The 15,651-nt window shown below is 37.2% G+C and overlaps 1 protein-coding gene across 1 annotated transcript; it reads right to left on the bottom strand.

Annotated features, from left to right (window-relative positions):
• Window positions 1–9,759: 9,759 nt before the first annotated feature.
• zgc:101744 (Receptor expression-enhancing protein 6-like) lies at window positions 9,760–13,970 on the bottom strand. Its single transcript, XM_056236407.1, has 5 exons — window positions 13,804–13,970; window positions 12,095–12,188; window positions 11,791–11,929; window positions 10,284–10,452; window positions 9,760–10,119 (listed from the first exon to the last, which is right to left on the bottom strand). Exons 1-5 carry the CDS (start codon window positions 13,919–13,921, stop codon window positions 10,085–10,087), a joined length of 555 nt encoding a protein of 184 aa, XP_056092382.1. The 5' UTR covers window positions 13,922–13,970; the 3' UTR covers window positions 9,760–10,084.
• Between the last annotated feature and the right edge of the window lie 1,681 nt (window positions 13,971–15,651).

The following is a 15,651-nucleotide window of genomic DNA, read 5'->3' on the forward strand; positions in this document are numbered from 1 at the left end:
CAACACACTTTTAGTTTTAACTGTTTAATTGTTTTAATTTAATTGCTGTGTTTAGGTGCCATTTTTCATGTTTTCATCACGCAATCATGTTTTTGATGCGGCGGCGCTGTCGATAAAGCACCTAAAAGCTGTCACAAAGAACCGGCAAAAGCAATGATTATGAATATGTCAAATATAGCAAGGAGACATTTTAATTGTTTATTAATAAAGATGAAGTTGACGATGCTGACTCGCGATCTTCAGTATGAACGCGCCAGAGAGAAATGCACATTTCATACAGATTACATAAGCAGAGAGCAGTCTGTTTTCTTTCATTTTTAATTATTCTGTTTACAAGTAGACATTTCAATATAGATATATTTCTCAGGTCTGGGAGGCAAGTATACGCTGAGTTTCGGTTAATTTATGAGACGCGCTCCAGTTCACGCGCGCGCCGGCGCCTCCGTGTCGTATTATCTATTGTCTGCTATATTTACTTCTTATTTATTAAATCCAGATTGACGCCTACTTTTGCCGGTGCTTTGCAGCAAGATTTATGCGTGCGCTTGACCATGCATGCACCTAATTAATATAAGAAAAATCTTTAGTCTATGGCTACTCTAATCATTACATTATTTACTTATTTATTGGATAATTAGTCTCCAATTATTTACATTACATTAGTTGAGTTAACATACAGCTAATTAGTAAATGAACGAATAAAATAATAAAATAAAGATTACATTAAGATGCTAACCACATATTTCTAGCATTGCTTGTTCCTACACGAAAAGGACTGTATTGTATCTTCTGTTATAAAGATGATTGATATTTCGTTAATTAAAATTAATAAGCACAAAATATATAGTAAAAATATTAAATGTAATGTTCTTTATGCGTTTTGACTAGGCTACTTTTTGTATTTTGTATAATTATATCTCTATATAATGAAGATAGCCTATTAACAAAAATTATTATTATTATATAATATAATAGGCTAATATAAAACTTTTATATTCAAGGCTATAGAACATTTGGAATAAAAATACGCTGAAAACCCAAACAATAGCATGTGACAAACGAAACACGTCTGGTTTATTATGCTGCTGCTACAAAAAGTGAATAGGCTAAATAAATAAACAAACAAATGACGTCCTATAGGACATAGCCTAAACTGTTTTGTGTTCATACTTAGCCTTGTGTTTGCAGATTGTAGTAGGCTACCCTATTATTTCGGATATCCGACATTATGTTTTTGTAACCATTTTAGTAGCCTATAGCCTAGTTTTATAGGCCTATTTATAAAAAATATTATTTTTTAATTCTATTCTTCTATTTAAAGGATCTACAGAAACAGTGGTTGTGCGATCGAGTTTTCTGCTTTCTAGTTTACCAAAGTGCTGGCCTTTTAAAATAAATTTTTTTTTAAATCCTATATATAAATCACAGACGCAGACGTGACGTTATAAGACAGACGCAAGTGTCACGTTCATTGAGACGAGTGCATGTTGCAAAGTCATATTAAAGAACCGATCGCAACCGCTGACACACTGCACTGAGCTGTGCTGAGTAGAGTGTTAAACCCGTGTTAGAGAAAAAAACAATTTATAACTTCACTGCTACACGTGAATGACACGTAAACGTCTGACAATACACTTCACTGCCACACGTGATTTACGTGACGTCTGCGTCACGTCTGCGTGACGTCTACGTCACGTCTGCGTCTTAAATTGAATGGAATAAATAGCAGAATAAAAAAAAAATTAAGACGTTGAGTGAGACGTTCATTGTAACGAGTGCATGTTGCAAAGTTATATTAAAGAGCCGATCGGAACGCCATAGAGAGCAACTGCGCGCGACTGCAGAATCCGACACGTGCGCCTTGCGGTCGCGAGAGTTTTTTGACACACGTCAGCATGACATCAGAGCAAGGCGGACCGCACTCGGACACATTTCTAACCGGCATGCATCTCGCGCTGATCACCGGTGATCGGTTCTGCGCAGATTTTGCTCATCTCAAACAAGCCTAGTGACTGGATAGCTCATGACGTCATAAACAGTGACGCCACCGCGCCACCATATTATTATTGTGATTCCCTAGTGAGCTCACGCGTTCTATTGAATCAATAGGAAATATGATTTGACTGAGAAAACATTGCATAACGAGACACCGTCTTTAAATCTAAAGTCTCCCTGAACAGTCTTACAACGCAAACATCCTAAGCATTTAAATGGGTATTTGTTTAAAGTCGGAAATTATTCCTGCTTACTAAAAATTAAGTATATGTGAATTATGAACTTAAAATTTAGCTCTTTCTGATTGTGTTTTACAGATAGATCAGTAGTCTGCTCAAGTATTTGATTAGTTAGCAAGAACATGTCCAGGAAATGCATAGTACAAATTCTATGGGTTAATGTACACCTGTTTCACCTCTTATTTACACCTTATTTACACTGCACACGTCTGCGGCGCGTTTACAGCTGCGACACGGCTACCGGAGCTGATCGCGCCCACAAATCGGCAAATCACGTGGAAATGCTCCCGGTGTGAGTTGACACCGCGTGAATGTAGGAATAAAACATTGTCGGAGCCATAATGCGCCGCAGATGTGTGCACTGTAAATAAGGGGTTTACACATAGGCCTACTCCGTTTGCAGTGCATATTTTTTACCATACCCATGTCAACAGGTTGGAGCTTTCACTGCACGCGGATGCCCGTCCTGTGCGGTGCGTGCAGAGATCGTTTGTGCTGCAGGCGCTGAATTAAAGTGACAGCGCATGGTTCGTGGTCAAACTGAACACGGATTGACATGAAAATATTACATATATGCATTTAATTAAATTTATAAGAAGTAATGCATTGAATAATACGTTTATTGGGTTTAAACTTGAATACGTCTGTAAAAGAATGCATAGTAGGCTATAATTTTTTTTAAACAGCACGGAAATAGCGACAATTGTGCATATAAATTACTATATATGGGCTTAAAGTACAACCTGTGAGCAGTTTTTCAAGATCCTTTGGTGATCTTCGTTTTACACTTGTTGATGCGCAGCGGGTCATCTTAAAAGTGCCGTCGGACGGTCGGAGCTACCTATCTCTGTATAACGGCCGTTGGAGTCCTCTGCTGGTAGGGAATCGTAAGATGGCCGCTCGAACACTTCCGGTGGCTTCACTGCCTGGTGGCAGTTTAGAACCAGAGCCATATTTAACGGCTCTATTTAGAACGTCATGAGCTATCCAGTCATAACGCACGTGGAGTGTTGCCTTGACAACAGTTGAGGGTATATTTTGGAGTAAGAATGGCAGCGGGAGTCTCTGAGGACACATCTGTGCAATTGTATCAGTTTGAACCAGAGTCGGACCTGGACCAAGATGACGGCCGCAAAGAAGTTCGACAATTAAGGCTCGAACAGGACGTTTCTGAATGGTTGGTTAACATAATGTCACTTTGATCTATTTTTGTATGCACTGCCAGGGTACGTTAGTTCATTGACAGATTGACGTTACAAATGGTCATGAAAAACTTTTTTTTCGCGATTTGCAAAGATTAATAAAGGTTAATAAAACTTTACACTCACTTCTTCTGGAGGTGCAGAGGGAACATAAATAGTTGCCACCGATTCTTTTTTCATGAGCAGCTTCTTAGCAAAACCAGCTTTATACTGATCCTCGTTTATAAAGCAGTCTGGTGAGAAATGATTTGCAAACATGAAAGCATTGACGTTGATCGTTCGTGGGGAATATTCCCTTCGAAATCAAAACTCAGCCACTGTGTCTTCAGCGGTTTGGACAGCTGAGCTCGCTCAGTGGGTCTGTTGAAACGCTGCTGTCAATCAACAATCGTGGGAGGGGCGTCCGTTTTATTGACGTCACAAAAACGAACGGCTCAATTTGAGGCAGGGGAAAACATATAAGGAGATTAAAAAAAAAAACACTGGATGGATTTTTATCATTATATGATGGTTGTGTACAGACACTGCCAACACACATTTCAGTACAATCAACTTGTTAGCAGTATTCTTCTTTTTTTCAGAAGAAAAGTAAGTTTAATATATATTTATTTACTTATCTCAAAATCTGAATGTTCTGCACATAGGTTCTGCACCACTGGCAGCCATGTTGGATTTAGGTCAGGCATTGATCACAAAAAATTTGAAGCAAATCATGTGACCAGCATACTCAAGACAGACCAGGCTGTCATAAGTGATAAAAGAATTTGATGAAAAAATCGTTCTAATGCCCCAAAAACAAGACAAAAAAAACGATGTATCTCGTGAGACACGTTGCCTGTTTTAGTTAAATACATTAAAAAGCTAAATGTAAATACTTTGGGGGAAAACACATTTAAATCAACATTTAAAAATAAATTTAAAGAAAAAGTAAAAAATAAAAATTGAAACACTTAAAATACATTTAAAAATATTTAAAAACTATTTTTTGATAAATTAAACACAAGGAGGGTGCACATATCACTATAAAATAAAAAACATACAAATCATGGGGTTTCTTTGAAAGTTTAAAGCCTCAAATACTGTGTACAAAGGATTTCTCAAGTGCTTTTAAATGCATGCCTATAGGTTCTCCATGAGGGTTCAGCCAGCATGGCAATCTGAGGAAACACCAAATGGTGCCTCAAGCACTTTCACATTGTTACAGTGTTTTGTGCACCATCTCGCGAGGTGCTTTGGCTGTGCCTGTGGCCAACAAGGCAGACATAAAAGTGTAGAAGCGTCTCTGTCACAGTGTTTGAATCTTTTTGTCAAATCTTAGCGGGTAATGGCGTAGAGTCCCTTGAGGCAATTCAGTTTTCTTCGTCTGGCAACCAAGGTCTGGGAAGGGTGGTTCATCTTAATCTCAGCTTTATATAATAACCCTTCACAAGGCACATTCTCATAAAAGTAACTGACAGAATATTGTATAAAAGTCTGTATAACAGGTATTGGTATCAAACAGCACAATTACAGTATCAAACAAAGGCAAGGCAGTGTTTCCCCTAGGTTTTTTTTTAAGGGGGGGGGGGGGGGGGGGTGGGGGGGGGGTGGGACTGCTAGTGTTGCGGAGCGGGCGTGTTACGGATACGTGGTGTAAATTTTTAGCAATCAAAAAGCATGTCTAATTAATTGAAATAGTGTATTATGAATCATTAAACGTATACAACATTTAAAAAAAAAATATGAAAAATAATTTCACACTAATTCTGTGTTGTGTTTTTTCTGGTAATAAAATGAAGACATAAAACACAAATTTTATCATTTATCATCAATTTTAATCATATGAAATTAAACTTTTTGTCAAATAACGTGCTGCACAATGAGCTTTACTGTTAAAATTAAAACATAGATTATTCCTTAAATTCAGTTTTGATGATAATTTATTTGGATTAGTGTTAGTATTATTACATTGGGACATATCTAAATTCTACTGTACAACGGTAATATATTTCTGTCAAGTTAAACCGAACTTTTATTTTCGGTTTAACTGCCCCCCCAAAACAATGGTAGGGGAAACACTGCAAGGTATAAGTCAAGAACTTAAGCATTAAATGTGTATATAAACTGGAGTTCATTAAACATGCAGAATCTTTTTGTGTGGAGGGATGGAGGCGGTAGACAACCAAATCCAATCACGAAAGACAGGCTGGGCTGTGCAGTTTGACAATAGCTTGCAGGAAGCAGGAGGCCAGGCCGCAAACAGCGTGTGGATCAGGGATGGAAATTAACTTTTTTGTCCACCGGCCACTGTGGCTGGTGGATTTCAAAATCTACCAGCCACTCAATGTTTTTACCAGCCACTTTCTTGTTTTTAACCGACAATGTGTAACTGCATGTGAAAATTAATACTACAAGAATACTTAAGCAGTTTATTTAATCTCAAGTCTCAATGAAATACTGGCATTTTCTCTTTCTCTCACCCTCGGCCTCATCCACCTAATCTGTCATTTATTTTTGTTTTGATGATAATTTGAGCCAGCCTCCAAAAGTACTTTACCTGTCCTGTGATTTTTTTTTCTCTCTCACACAACACTCTCCAGACACGGATTTATGTGCTATAGTATGTTGGTTGCCTTTACATTAGAATAATATTTAATATAATCTAGATATGAAATGGAATAAATAGCATTCAATACAAAATGAATATGTCTCATATATTGAAATCAAGTTTTATGTGATAAAATATTTGCTTTGTTGTGCATTAAAGCCACATCAGGCATTTAGTACAAAATAATTTATTGAAGCATCCAGATACTTCACCACGTGACAGCAGCTAGGCTCCTGATTGGTTAACGCGGCGCGAATTGACGCCAAAGTTCAGATTTTTCAACTCGGGCCGAGTCGGGCGGCAGACGCGAATTCGCGTCAAACGCGTGAATGCACAAAAACACTCAATAAAATCATGCGCGCGGAACGCGTCTGACACTCGAACTTGCCGCGCGAATGAGGCGTATTCGCATCTACCACGGCGCCCTCTACACCTCATTCGGGCCGTAGGAATTTTTTACGCGCGTAACGCGTCTTTGCATTGATGAAATCACTCGCGCCAGACGCTCTATTCTCGTCTGGTGTGAACGCACCATGATGTTTTCTCTGCAGACCTCTACGCCTGCGATGTAACGCCACATTTTTGTTTGAAGGTGTGCCTCCTCTAAAAGTGTCCGCCGTCCGGGTGAAACAGTATGCTATTTTTATTTACCCGCCACGGTGGCCGGTAGGTGAAGCGAGTTTACCCGCCACAACACAAAATCACCCGCCATAATTTCCATCCCTGGTGTGGATATTAGTCACCTCATAACAATGTCTGTATATTCAATATTCTCCACTCCTTTTATTTCTTTCCCTTGCAAATGAAAATAAATTAAATTGTAAAAACCCATGTCAAATACCAAGCAACCAAACTGAAAATTAGGTTAGGATGATTTAAGTGATCTGTTTGTTTCTTTGACACATTTACATTTATTTTCAATTATGTTTTTTGTCCAATGGGTAAAGATGTATTTCTGTTTCTCTCTACAAATGCAGTATAATGTTATTAAAGTGCCTGATTAATTGTTGGTTTGTCTTGTCGGATTACATCAGACATCACATTAAATCAGTGGTGCTGTTTGTCTCCCTCTTCCTGTAAGAATCAGTACTACACGGTCAAAAAAATAAACGCTCGATTATATTCAGAAAGTGCAAAAGTAGACATTATTGTCAATACTAATAAATATATTCACTTTCCATGTATTTCAGAACAAATGCATACAATCTTGTGTGAATTTATTTACCAATTGCATCCAGGCAGTGCTTATTCATAGACATGGCATTAAACTTTTTGGAGTCCCATCAATTGTCCCTTTCTTAAGCCATTAAAAAAGAAAAGAAAATGATGTTTAAATGGAAACTGTCAGTATTAGTGCTTCAACAGAATGATCATAGGTCAATACAGAACCAGATCTCAGTGAACTCAGATCTACAGTTTGCTTAGAGTAGGCCTACTCACAGGTGCACTGAGACCGCTGTCTCTATTCACATAGTCCTCTTGCAATACAAAGGTAACCTGAGAATGCTGTTCCGCTATAGCTCAGCTTTTAATATGATTAAACAGTCAGACAGGGATTCACACACCCTTGTTTATTTCTTTCACAGAGTCCCCGTGGTATACTTGAATTCCCACTTGCACTACAACTGTTGCCTTCCCTGAACAAATATTACACATACTCAAAGTCATTGCCCAATTAAACAACATTGCACACACTCTGTTATAGCAGATACTTGACCTCTGTATTTGCACACTCTACACTTGCACCGTTAATATGAAAGTGCACATATTATTTGAATTTATTTTATATATTAAATATTACATGTATAGGCTATTAAAAGTGTGTACATGTACTGTAGCTCTTTTGTTTTCATTAATACCACCAAGGAAACATTAAGATCTTCATGCTTGTGCATTCTATTTCTTAAAAAATACTAGTGTAATGGCAAAACAGACTCATTGTACAGTAAGATATAATAGTTATCTCAAGCTAAATATTGAATCTATGTAATTTGGTTATCACATACAGTATATACTAAATATATACTTTCTTATGTAGCATGAGCAGTATGAAAGTACAGTATTTCAAGCAGTGCAAATGTTACTATATGTTGATTTTAAAGGGAAGGGTGCACTGAGAGACTCGTTTAATCAATTAGAAGAACATTTCAAATTACCAAAATAACCACTCAAATTAGACTTTAACAATATAGACATCAACACCAAAGTTTGTTTGTGGTTTCATTTAATCAGATCCTTAAGTTACTTAAATTATTTCAAGATTGTAAACATTTAAGGCTTCAGAACTGACAAAGTAAATTCTTATTGACAATAATTGACAGCCCTGACAGTGCTGGATGCAGTAAAAAGATTAAAAGTACATCAAAATTATCTATTTGATTACTACTTCCAATATCTCCTGTTATAAAGAATGACTCATGAAGCAATGGCCTGTTTTCGTTCACTGATACTTGCAGTGTGAGGAGGTATAATTAGTCTTCTCAAGTTCAGCATACTGAAAGGGTGTAAAATGGCTTCATATTTCTCTGTCCACTATGGGGGAAAAAAACGATTAATATAACAGCTTTGTTGCATAACATCTTAATAGCCAATAGGAAATATTATACTGTGTTTCCTAATCCCCATGTATAATGCTTTAATACCCTATAACTCTAAAATAGAGTTATTCTTGGCAAGGGTAAAGCTGGAGATACTGTATCTCCAAGCTGCCGTACTGGTTTATGGAGTTAAATTTTTAGGTCTCATTTTCTGACCTCAAACCCACAATACTACAAGTATGAATTACTCTAGCAGCAATCTACCAAAATCAACCCCGGACCCCTGTAGTTATGTCTCAAACTCTCATGACATCATCTTGGATTCGTCACCCACAATCTGCATGATGAACCAAACCGAGGCTGCATCTGAAATCACATACTTCCCTACTATATAGTAGCCGAAAAACAGTGTGTCACAAAAGTTGTATGTCTGAATTCACATTAAGAGTAGGCAAAAAACCCTGAATGACCTACTTCTTCCAGCGAGATTCTGAAGTGTGCATAGTATACGATGTCCCACAAGGCCACTGGAGAGGATTTGTGAATGACAGTGAAGCGACACAACTGATGCTGGTAGGTCACATGATATGGGCAACATGGCGAATGTAGTACGTCCAGATTACATTAATACTATATAGAACATATTTTGAATAAGTAATTACTTTTTGACTTCTAAAAAAGTAAGTACCTACTCAAGAGAGCATGCGATTTCAGACGCAGCCATGGTGAGCCGTCAAACTGCCCAGACAGTGCAGAAAGTAGGGGACCCAGGGTGACATGTACACAACTAACACTCAACTAACACTGAAGCCATAAGTGGGCCACCTAGACTCCTACACAAAACTGACCCTACAGGCCACAACTTCAAAAATCTGAAGTTCAAGGTCACACTTTAAAATACCTGCACCTCAGCATCAACCTAGAAGAACATACATGCACGGAACTTGATCTTACAGAAAGGGAAATATGACGCATGGAATTTGACAAATTTAGTTATCATCCACGTGACCCCCAGAGCTAGTCAACATAGCAAATACACCATCATATATCAAAACATGTTGGTCATGATTGAAACTAATACACTGAAAAAGACAAAATTATGAAGACAAGACTATTTAACTTTTCCTGAGACAAAACAGAAGCAACTTAAAGTTCAACTTTAAGTAATATTTGGTGAAAATAAATGAAGACTACTGATATAAATTTGGAGAACATGGTTTATATTTAGGCATAGCTCTTTCCAGTTTTATTTATTAAAAGACAGTGACTTAAACATTTTCTTACATTGGTCAAAGTGCTAAAATAATGTATAGGATGAACACAAAAAATAGTATCCCAAGAACGTTTGTGGACCATTTGAGAAATTTAAGAACATTTAAGGGCCATCCTGGGATGATTGCGCTGCCAGGCTCAGATGCAGTAAAGATGAAATGAATCATTTCAGTGGGTTTTAGTGACTTAATAAATTAAACAAATGTAAACAGGGCTCCTGGTAAAATGATTCTTCATATCCCCACCTTCAAATCACTTATTCTTATCACTGTTCAGCAATGTCAAGCCTGTTGGAAAAAGGCAGAGGAAAACAAACCTAAAATTGGACCATACAGATTGCTGACAATGGCCAAATATCGATTAGCTTACACCAAGTGAACGAATTACATAAGACACAAGCACTAATTTAATAACAGACTGAATATGGATTTCTGAAGAAGTTTTTGTTTACCTTCCCTTGCCACACTCTCTGCTGCACTCTTGGCCTTGCCACTCAAATCGCTGACAACGTTGTCAAATGCTGCTTCATGCTTGAGGAAGAAAGGTCTCACCACACGCGTGTATATGATCTGAGAGCCATTCCATGAGAACGGAGCCATGCACCACAGCAGAAACAGGCACTGAAATATGAAAAATGCAATCCTTTTATTTTTCTTCATAAAGAAATTAAAACTTTATTCCGCAAGGATGCATTCAATTCAACAGCTATGCCTGTGACAGTAAAGACATTTATAATGTTCAGAAAGATTTCTATTTCGAATGCTGTCCTTTTGAACGGTTGTATAACATTTATCAAAATAAATGTTACTTGAGCACCAAATCGGTATATTAGAATGATTTCTGAAGGACACTGAAGACTGGAGTAGGAAAATTCACCTTTGCCATCACAGGAATAAATTACATTTTAAAATATATTAAAATAGAAAACAATTACTGTAAGTTGTAATTTCATATCACCATGTTTACTGTATTTAGCTCCAATAATAATTTGAACTTTTCAAAAACATTCAATCTTACCAACCCAAAACTACAATGCTCTAAAACGTGGTAACATTTGAATTCAAAATTGAGTTTTAAAGTAATAACTGAACATTCCTTGTGGTTTACATCAACACAGCTGGTTATTGACAATTTAGTGCTCGAATAGTCCCTTGGTCTTGACATAAAACTCAACAACCTCATCAAACTAATCAATACATTGATTTAACATCTAACCTGTAACACTTTACACTATGGTATCATTTTGTTAACATTACTTTATACATTAACTAAAACAAAATTAAAAATATATTTTACAACATTTATTAACCTTTGTTAATGTTAGTTAATAAAAAAAATGTCCATTTTCATTTTAGTTCATTAAATAATATTAACAGATACAACTTTTATCTTAAAAATGTAGTAGTAAATGCTGAGATTAACATTAACTAAGATTAGTAAATGCTGTAGAAGTATTGTTGATTGTTAGTTAATGTTAACTTATGCAGTTACCTAATGTTAACAAATGAAACCTTACTATTACTCTTATAAAGTGTTACCATCTCACCACATCCATATCAAACTATCCAAATTCATTAGACAGATCATGCCATAGAGAACATCTCATTAAAAATTATTTTTAATTAGGAATTTAAATTGGAAAAAGTTATCCATATCATGTAAGACCTCAGTTCAACTTAGTCAGCTGCTATTCATTTGTATAAATTGGCTATAAAGCACTCAGTCAAATTTAGAACAAGGATCAAAATTGAAATGAGGCTGTTGGTCAAGTTGGCAGATAGTCAGGCATGCTAAATATACACTATGCAAAACTCAGCATGACCTACATACCAATACATTTACAGTTCTCCTACAGAAACCTAACATACAACAAGGTGGATGGTTTCTAAAACAGATCTCCAACAGGCAAATACAATCAAAGCATAAATGAAATATATATTGATACTGAAACACCATACCTTCCCAGCATAGTAAAAGGGAAACCAGAAGAGGAAGATATCAGAGAAAAATTCAGCCACGCTAAAGAGTCCATAAACCACCCAGTATGTTAGCCATTTGGTGTCGTCATCTTTATTGTTACTCTCTATGGCTTTGATGCTGCATGAGGAACAGAATGAAAACAGACCAATTCAGTGTGGGTTCCTCTCATTATTGTGCTGTGGAAACATACATACATATGCATGTATGTATGCATGTATGAAATCTAAAATCTTCAGCAATAAGCATACTACATTTGTGAAATTTGATGTCACGTATACTTACGAGACATATGCTGGGTATACGAAACCAATCAAGTTGCAGAGGAGAGAGGCACCATATCCAAATATCAAATAGAGTCCCACAATACACACTGCACCTGCAGAACAAACAGAGACACGTGATCACTGCCATTATTCAAATGAAGAACGGCATTTAGGAGCACTGATGACTTTGCATTTGGTCTCATTGTTTACACCTAACAGGATAGAACAAGAACAAACAAACACATTGTTTATATGTGAATGTAAGAGATTTTGTCCCCAATCAGGCTATATAGTCTAGCCACTGCAATTCAGCAGTGACACTTGAAGACTTGTTTAAAAATAACCCTAGGGAGTGGCTATTGGAAGAAGAAATTAGACCCAGAGATGTCTTACGAGAAACAGCCACATCACACATGATTAGAAGGACATTTCAGGTAACCAGTCAATGCATTTGAACCACTGGACCCATTAACGCATCTGATAATGGCACTTTATAGATCATCTGCTTGATGTTTCGCATGCGGTTAAAACAAAGAGAAGTAACTGATAAACCGATGTAAATGCACCAGGGAAATGACAGATAACCCTCGGGGGAAAGCTGTGCATGCAGCATCTGTTCTTGCCACACACACTTGTACATCTATCTTTGTGAGGACATTCATTGACACAATGCAATCTTTGACTCCTTACCCAACCCTATAACAAAGTGCATAACCCGAACCCTTAGCCTAAACCTGGCTACCCTTAAGGCTTAACCTAATTATAACCTTATCCCTAAACCAAGTCATGACCCTCAAACAGGCCTTTAAAGGGGTCTCAGAATGTGAGGACCGGCCAAAATGTCCACACTTTACTTTCTTTGTCTTAGCTTCGCAGGTCTAAAACTCATACCGGGCCTCACAAAGATACAAGTGTAGGCCTACACAAAAACCGGGCCTCACAAATATATTTGTACAAGTGTGCACACACACACACAGTTTGATTCGTGATTGAATCATTTTCAAATCCGGTCTGAACGACAGCATTGTCTGAACTACGGTATTATTTAACGAATCTGAATCGGTTCAATCGAGTCAACAACTGTCCACTGGTAATAAATAAATAAATAAATAAATAAATAAATTAATTAATTAATTAATTAATTAATTAATTAATTAATTAATTAAATTAATATAAAACGGTAACCAAAACAACAGTATAGGCTATTACAAATAGCGTTAATTGTACTGAGAATATAATACCATGTCATGATGTCTGGAACCGCGTAATGACAATCAGAGCGCAAAAGAACATCTGAATCTCGTGTGTGTGTGTGTGTGTGTGTGTGTGTGTGTGTGTGTTTCCAGATCCAACACTTTAATAGAACCGCTTCGGAGAAATGATCGAACTTCCATATTCTACAGCAGACCTAAGTTAGCCTACTGGCAGTTATCAGTAGGCTATGACTCCCAAAGCCCTTGCACTCTTTTGCAACATTCAACAAAGGCTTGACATTTGGATCATAGTAACTTTACTTGTTAAAACAATGAACACATAACAGTTACTTTTCTAAAGAAAATCAATTTTCGACGACGGTAATGGATACCAAGGACTTTAAACTCACGGAAGTCCACCAAAGTCTGACAGCTGACAGTCAAAGCATATAATGTAGGCTAATGGCTTAGGCTACTATCCATGACTAAATAATTAAAGCTGCTTCCAAACGAAGGATTAAAACCAGTCACGTACCTGTTGCAATGTACTGTTTCTGAACTCCAGTTTTTTTCTCTAAAACAGATAGAAAATCCGTTACCACGTTCTTCTGCTTAAAAAATGCTTCGTAACGTTCTGTAATAGTGTTTAACATTTTGTCCCTCCTTATTTATAGTAGTAGGCTACAGCAGCAGACCGTGACCAGAACCAGAATTGTAGCCTAAGCAGTTTTCCAAGCCAAGCAAACTAACTTGGGCAAAGTTTGTCCCTCAGTCTCAGCAGCAGCACGGGACTTAACAGGCGGGCGCTGCGTACAAACTCTATGACAACCAATCGAATCTAATAAAAATATATGATTCCACCTCCCTCACAGCTGATTACGATTCTGCTGAAATGCTGACTAGCTGCGCCTTTGACTGAGAGCACGGTTGCATTGAAAGAAGGAAGGAGGCGTGTAAAATGTTCTCTCTTACAATTTTCCTCTTACTATCTTCATTTTGCCCCCTAAATGCAGCCTTGGTTGTAGGCCTAAGCAAATAGTTGGCCTATAATGCAACGTTTCTAAATTTAAATTTGTTTTTAATGAGTTTTTAGGTTAACTCAAAACTAATCCGCAAGGTTCCCTCAGACCTCATCACTTATCAAATAAATAAAAATAAAACACTCAGAAAACGCACACACAGCTTCTTAAAATTTCACGTTTGAGTTTGTTTGTTTGTTTGTTTGTTTGTATGTAATATTATATTGATTTTACTCATACATTTCAAAACTCAGGAAATTCAAAGGGAACCCATATCTGCATGCCTCTGATATGCGGAACAGCTGGCCTAGATGAAATCCTACATAATGTCAATATAAAAAGTCTGTAATCTTTATTAATCTTCTATTTTAAATCACCTAATGGGTTTTATAAAATGACCTAGCATTCACTGGTCTTTAGCTGTTTATTTCAAACACATCTGACTGGCATTTTTTTAAATGTAGGCCTACCAGAGGAGGGCACTGTTCTCTTCGTTACTTTCGCCATTTAGCTCAGTTACACTGTGTGCTGGTCTCATTTTATGTCCCTAAAGAAATGTTTGCTCTTTTAGAATTTGCATTACTATTTTGATTTAACTTCTACAGATTTTATGTGATATTTCTAAAATTAGTAGGGAGAGTTAAAAATAATCTTTTTTTTTAATGATTGGATGCAAAATAATCTATAGCCTATTATTAAAAAATTAATTTTATTTAGGGTTTCAAGTTTTTGAAGTTTTAATAGAAAAAAAAATGCTTTTCATTAAATAAGGATTGTTTTGCCCCATTCACATTTGAAAATGTATCACTCATATCATAAATTGCTCGTGTAACTCTGTTGTGGTTATACGAGAGTTATACGAGACCCAAGGACCAGATATGATTAATAAAGACCAGGAGTTAGAAGTGCAGTCAATTTAATAAAAATTAAAAGAAATTTTTTACTGAAGATAGTTTGCAGTTTCTCAGCAGAAGTCAGCTTCAAGACTCACAAGGAGTTATAGGCCGCCCCGCTTACAAAGATCACAGCAGTTATACCCTTCACCAAGGTCTAAGCTACGTCCTTGCTTCAGGTTGAATGATTCTGATTGGCTAAGATAACCATCGCGTGGCGGTCGGGGACAGTGCCTCTGGGATGGCAGACCGGGGTGGTGGTCCCTCTTTTTAAGAAAGGGGACCGGAGGGTGTGTTCCAACTACAGGGGGATCACACTTCTCAGCCTCCCTGGGAAAGTCTATGCCAATTGCCAGGGTACTGAAGAGGAGAATACAGCCGATAGTGGAACCTCGGATTCAGGAGGAACAGTGCGGTTTTCGTCCAGGCCGTGGAACACTGGACCAGCTCTATACCCTCTACAGGGTGCTG

Source organism: Rhinichthys klamathensis, unplaced genomic scaffold (assembly GCF_029890125.1).
Source record: "Rhinichthys klamathensis goyatoka isolate OS25496 unplaced genomic scaffold, OSU_Roscu_1.1 h1tg000446l_1, whole genome shotgun sequence".
Classification (NCBI taxonomy): Eukaryota; Metazoa; Chordata; class Actinopteri; order Cypriniformes; family Leuciscidae; genus Rhinichthys; species Rhinichthys klamathensis.